Consider the following 6,475-nt stretch of genomic DNA (forward strand, 5'->3'; position numbering starts at 1 on the left):
CAAGAAAGAAAAAACAAAATCATGCATTGTATAATAGTCTCCGAGTCTAAGTTCAAGTTTTTATGAACTTTACACGATTTTTCGGTTTACCAACTTTTAAAATAAAACATGTGCAACTCACACATCTATAAGAAACTAGTTTTTCAAAGGCCAGAAAGCATTTTGCACTATAAAACTTTTCCTTTAATATATTAAATGTTCCCATGACCTCTAACCTAGTGGCAACCATTATATTTGGAAATGATAAACCATTAATTCCAACTCGCAGCCAAAGTCGACATACATTCCTCTGAGTCTGCAGCCAAAGTACGTATAAAATAAATATGATTCGTTAGTTCTACAATCACGTGGTGATCACCAACCAAATGTCCCAACTAGAACAATTTAGTAACTAAGAAAGAGTACCCATCACAACTTTATGAAGAGTGGTGCTATCCCTACACCTTCTTATATCTTTCACGTATCATCTATTAATTTTTTTCCTGTGAACCTCTTCAATTTATTTGATTTAACGGTCGAAAATTGAGCGATATGTGTCAAAGGTAAATATGTGTGTTTGGATAGCACCACCATTCTCAGAAATATAAAATCCATAACTGTATTTGTGTAAGGTGTTTTTCTTTATATTTCTTTCCATTAAACTCTAATTCAAATACCATTGACAGTCAAACTTGATTTTGGTTAGAAACTAGAATTCCTTTTGTCTTTTCACTGAGTTATGAATTTAGAAGAGAATACTTTCAGGTTATAAAGTCTACAGCGAAAACAACATTAGAAGTGTCACAAGAAGAGTCCCAAACAACCACAGCAGCTGAACTGGTCCCGTATTCGAATAACCAAAGTTTGTTGTTGATGGTGCAGTTCTTGGGACAACTTCAGCCTCAGGCTGTGGACATACTCCAAAGCTCACATTGGCCTGCGTACACAAGAACACGTAATTATGAATTTATGATTACCATGCACATAAATGACCAGAAATTAGGTTAATTGTCGCTTGAATGTCTTGTCCAGATTAATAGCATGATAACATAACATATCAAACTATCTTATAAAACCACATATGCATCACATTACCGGATATTTATATACCGAATATCATATATTACTCACCTTGCAATTAGCAATGGTTCCACACCCGCAAACTAAATGACCGTTTGCGACATCCGTAGCTTTAGGAGCTCCCCCACCATCACTCCTCTAGAAGGTAGGTCACAGAAAAATGAATAAATGAATACATTTATAATTCTATACACATATAAACAATGAGCATCAACATAATTTTTGCTAGTAAGTTTATTTTTAAAAGTAATTCATACCTTGTAAAAATCAACCGCAATAAAGTTAGGCCATCTTTTAGAAGACGCATCATAACACGTATTCACCATGCGAAGCAATGCATCTGAATTATCCTTGCAAGCTTGGGTTATATCGGGAGCATCTCGAAAATAGTTGACCAAGACCAACGATTTTGATGTTGTGTTCATGGGAGATGATTCCGCGCGATTTGGACATGATCCAGCAACCATTCCACCCTTTCCATCTACAGTTTCACTCAAAACAGAATTATATTAAGAAATAGGATCTTCTGTATGTGTTTTCTGTGTCAAAGTTCATGTTAATCGTTTTAGAGTTTAGAAGTAAGCATGTTGGGGTCAAAGATTTATGTTTATAGGATTAAATAAAACCCTAAAACAACGTAATTTTGGACATAAGTACAAAAAATACAAATAGAGTGTTCGAAGTCAAAGATAGAACTCACATTGGTTTTCGACCACATAGTTCCACTCATAGGCTATCCCTTCACTTGCCTCCTTTGCTCGTTTTGAAGTGAAAACCACCAAACGCTGATTTTTCAGGATCATATCAGCAACCGTCGGCCAATCTCCGCCTTTTTTCGGCATTCTTGACACTGGGAACCAGAATTTTCTCAAGCCAGCTGCATCAAACACTTTGGTCAAGCCCTTTGGTGATGTAACATAGTCTTCAATGATGATGGTCACAATGTCTGATGGGTTTGCTTGAAGAAAGGCTTGAATTTCTTTGAGCACATTAATGGCAGGTTGCTGATAAACCAGATTGCAGATTTAGTACTGCTATTCTTAAACGAAATCTTTTCAATAAATCTAAGCAAGGTCACAAATAGCGAAGTCATTGATAAACGTTTTAAGTTGAAGACTTAACTTGAGAAGCATCTGTTTCTTACCCTTCAAAGGATGTAGAAATCAATTAAACCGAAAATCGTTTAGCTAATTAACTGTCATCATGATAATTTCAGTAAAATTGTGTTTGTCTGTATATTTGATCACAGTTAAATAACTAAAAGATTTTTCAGTTTGGTTAAGTTTTGCAAGAATAATCCTTCAAGAGTTGAATCTTCAATAGGTAGTCGCATAATATAAGCAACCCATGCATTTACATCACAACACAAACTAATCCTTTTGCGTATATATAAAATATCATTTGGAAGCCATATAATACTTACAAAAGATGTGTAATTGTAGCAGTTGCCGCCGAACGAGTGACATAACCAAATACCATTTTGGAAGTCATACATATCCAGCATTAACCCTCTAACACCATTCTGCAAGATGATATAGCAATTAATTCACGAATTTAAGAATTGAAAATTTATAATATAGCCATAATTATTTTAAAAATTCCCTTTGTTTTATTGGTCTATTATCGTTATTTGGCAGTCTTGCTTATGTACTATAATACAAGTATGATAGGTGCATCTTGCAAGTGATTGTCGTCATCATCGTAGTATACGTACGGTACATATGTATTCTGCTGGAGCTTCTAATCATCAAAGTCTATGATTATTTTCTTTCTTGAATATTAGACAATCGACCAAGAGGGAATTATTAAAGTCAAAACAATACCTAATCCATAACAACTTTAACATGCAAACATATTATGCAGTAGGTAGAAAGTCTAACCCTTGAACATCCTTCCACGGTTCTACAAAAGCACAAATCTGATGGCTATTCTTGCCGCCAAAGCCAAGACTCTAACAAATATTTTCCTTTCTTAACTAGAAAGTGCTTTTGTTTTTGAGTTTTTTTAAGCTTTATCTGGGTTTCCAAGTGCCTTTGTAATCTTAGATTACTTAACTTTCATGGCAACATAAAGGTCACCACAGCCAACCAAAGACTAGTCATAACCACCACCGGGTAATCCAGTGGTTGAGGACAAATTCCAGGCCAGTATTCTATACGGCACGTCCTGGGTTCGATTTCTGGCGCTAATGAATCACACGATGGTGACTAAGAGGAGGCTTAAATGCATCTGTAAATCTTTTCGTTCCACCAAAGGGTCGATTGTCGTGGCGAAGCCATTGTTTAGTCCATTTTCAAAACAAAACAAAAAACAAAAAAACCAAAGACATAGTCATACGGTTATTTCACTTTAGGATTGGTCCTCCTTAATTGAATGTAGGACATTGTCCATTTTCCTTTTCACACTAAAACCTTAAGTAGCATGACAACCAACATGCATGAGTCTTTATCATTACTTATTAGGCCCCATATGAACCTTGAACTGTCATTTCCTATTAATAATAGATCAACTATTGCCATACCTCAATTTTTAACTCAAGTGGTGATCCAAATCAAATTTATTATGCACACGCACATTATCCTATAGGAGAACAAGAACATTACGTCCATAGCACAAGTGTTTGTAACTATGTATCTTTGCGTAACAATACTAAGTGACAAAATAAATCAGCCAAAATATACATGTGTCTAACTAAACATTGAATTCAAGCATTGGCGGGAATTTATAATTCCATTTGTAGAGTTATTTCATACTCATAAGAGTTTAATTTCATATAGAATACTAAACTTTTGAACAAGTGTTCTAAAAATCTGCCTAAGTAGTAGGCGAGTGGCTACCGTTGCAATTAATCCTTATGCGTTTAAAAAATAAGAAAGGGTACCTACACTCTCCAAGGTGGACATAAGTAGCCTAGGCGGCCTTGGTAGTTTTGTGACTTTTTTTGCTTTTTTTTTTTTTCTAAGAAAATGACTTAGAGTGGCAACTCTCACTTAAGCAAAAAAATAGATAACTTTTATTTTGCATTTTATATTTTAAACAAATTGTAAGAGATTTGTTGGACACTTAGATGAACACATATTTATATGCTTGTTCTCATATTTGCAATATATTTTAGTATTTATAATTTATATACTATTAGCCTCTTGTCACACGCGTATTGACCTTTTTATATTTTTTTATTTAAATAATTAATTTACATATTTTTAAAAAATTATTTAAAAAAAATGAATTAAAAATGTGAAACCACCCACTAACGTGGGAGGTTTTGTTTTTGTTTTCTTTTTCTATAATTTTAAATATTAAATTCATTCAAAATAAAATTATGGTTAAATACTTTAGCTTCTTTTGGTTCAATTGTAATTTATGAAATTCTTAAAGGACAATTTATGGTATTTTGAATGTTTCATCATTTTAGGGTGCTCACTTTATATATATATATTCTATTTTAATATTTATATTTTCCAATATAATTATATATTTTAATTAAATTTATTATATAACACATAAATAAGTGTCTACTCATATTTATAAAAATAAGGAAAAATCGCCTCCGCTTAGGCTCCTACCACTATCGACTAGCACCTAAGCACCATTTAGAACTTTATTTACAAGTACAGGTTCAGGGGAGAGAAATTATTATTGAACTTTCCATTCACGAAATTCGAATCTAAAATATTTCTTTTATAAGTGAAAATAAATATCAAAAATCCTAATAAATCGTAGTACTAAGCAATTCCTTTTGACATTTTTAAAGAAAAAGAAAATCACATTTCCATCTACCTCATTTATTAAGGATAGTCACACACCCATTTTTCCTCCTACATACCCTTATTAATTTTTCTTCAATCTTTTTTAATTCATTCTATTGATAGACAAAATGAATGTGTGTTTGGTCATTTTTCTAATGAAAGGCCATTGATGAAGAATACCATCAAATGCCATAAACAACAAGGAAACAGCGCTCTGTCAACTACCTAGAATTCTAAACAGAGTTTTGTTCCTCAAACATCAAGTTCCTTATTATTTCCCAGAAATTAAACAAGAAAAGAAAAATAACATAAACAAAAGAAAGAGGAAGAGAGAAAGAAAGACATACGTTAAGCTGCTCAGTAATGGAGTCCTGCTGGTTAGTAGGAGCGATAATCAATGAGCCAGTCGCCGACCTGTCACCTAACCTCGCAAACGAATTGTGGGTTGTCAACCATGAATACTTGTTAAACGGTAGCGTTTGAACCTGCTCATGTATAAATGCACAACTACCCCCATCAGACAGACAGACAGAAACAAAAATAAAGACCAAAACTTTAAGAAAAATGGAAAATCAAAGAAGTTGGATTTATGGGAACCTGAGAAATGGGGCTGATGGGTTTGATTCTGGTGCATTTGGGCACCACGTTGCCGTCTGCAACGCACGTCTCGCAGTGCAATCCCGAGTCGCAGTCGCTGTTCTTGATACATCTCTGTCCCTCCTGGAAATTGCAGAAAGAAAAACAAACACAGGAAAAATGGGTTTTAAAGCTGTGGAAAATGTACAGAATTAATAAGATATGAAATGGGTTTTCAGTTTTGAATCAGAGAGATGAGAGAAATAAATCAAGAGGTTAATACCTCGCGAGATGAAGAAAGATCGAGGAGTGAAATAGTAGCTAACAGAGTTGCAACAAAAATAAGTCTCTGCAAGTAAAAATAAAATAAAATAAACAAGTGTGCGAGAAGGTGATGGAGCTAGAAGGAGGTGATGGAGAAGAAGAAGTTGTTAATTACGTGCTCCATTGAAGTGTTAGGTGGGGGGCTTTAATTCCACAGACGCTATAGATTCAGGGAAATTATGAAGTAAAAAGAAAGAAAGGAGTCCTCTGTTACAAGAACAAATGAAGAAAAGAAATACAATTTGTTGAGGACTCCTCTTACCCTCTATAAATCACTCAATGTTTGAGTTATATTATGCAACAAGTGTTGTGGGAGACAAAGTTGGGGGATGTTTCACAATAAAACAAGTAATTATATGACTTGATCAAGTGCGGTCCCCCCACCCCACCCCCCCCCCCCCCCCCCCCCCCCGGCGCCGCGGCGGGGGCAAAAGAACTTCTCCCTCTTTTTCCTTTTTTTTTTTACTTTTAATACCGCCCCACTCTTCCCCTCCCCAAAAAGAACCTCTCTCTCTTTTTCTTTTTTTTTTTTTACTTTTAATACCGGAAAAATCGAACTTAATAACTCGGATGCAAATTAGAATTTTCTTGATGTTACAAATTTCTTATCCTCTTTCTCTCTTAGATCAACATGAAATGTGTGTTGTTTTCATGTTTATATATTTGGTCTTGAGAGCCGCCATGAGATTGCTAATTTATTAGTAAGTAGGATTCTTGTTCACTCAAACTGACAATTTTTTTACGTGCGGATAAAGGCCTATTTAAAG

The 6,475-nt window shown here is 34.4% G+C and overlaps 1 protein-coding gene across 1 annotated transcript; it reads right to left on the reverse strand.

Moving 5' to 3' along the window:
- Positions 1-658: 658 nt before the first annotated feature.
- Positions 659-6,019, reverse strand: LOC137726764 (PI-PLC X domain-containing protein At5g67130). The gene is made up of 9 exons (XM_068465727.2): positions 5,824-6,019; positions 5,668-5,733; positions 5,406-5,528; positions 5,156-5,293; positions 2,483-2,581; positions 1,760-2,063; positions 1,317-1,540; positions 1,111-1,197; positions 659-916 (listed from the first exon to the last, which is right to left on the reverse strand). The coding sequence occupies exons 1-9, from the start codon at positions 5,830-5,832 to the stop codon at positions 755-757; spliced, it is 1,212 nt and encodes a 403-aa protein (XP_068321828.2). The 5' UTR covers positions 5,833-6,019; the 3' UTR covers positions 659-754.
- Between the last annotated feature and the right edge of the window lie 456 nt (positions 6,020-6,475).

Source organism: Pyrus communis, chromosome 5 (genome assembly GCF_041283825.1).
Source record: "Pyrus communis isolate YQ-2024b chromosome 5, ASM4128382v1, whole genome shotgun sequence".
In the NCBI taxonomy this organism is placed as follows: domain Eukaryota; kingdom Viridiplantae; phylum Streptophyta; class Magnoliopsida; order Rosales; family Rosaceae; genus Pyrus; species Pyrus communis.

What these genes read in the sequence shown, in the direction of transcription:
- LOC137726764 (XM_068465727.2), bottom strand. An exon ending in TTGCGGTTGATTTTTACAAG is followed by an intron (nt 1,198 to 1,316) that starts GTATGAATTACT and finishes CCTACCTTCTAG; the next exon opens with AGGAGTGATGGTGGGGGAGC. An exon ending in GAACCATTGCTAATTGCAAG is followed by an intron (nt 917 to 1,110) that starts GTGAGTAATATA and finishes TTGTGTACGCAG; the next exon opens with GCCAATGTGAGCTTTGGAGT.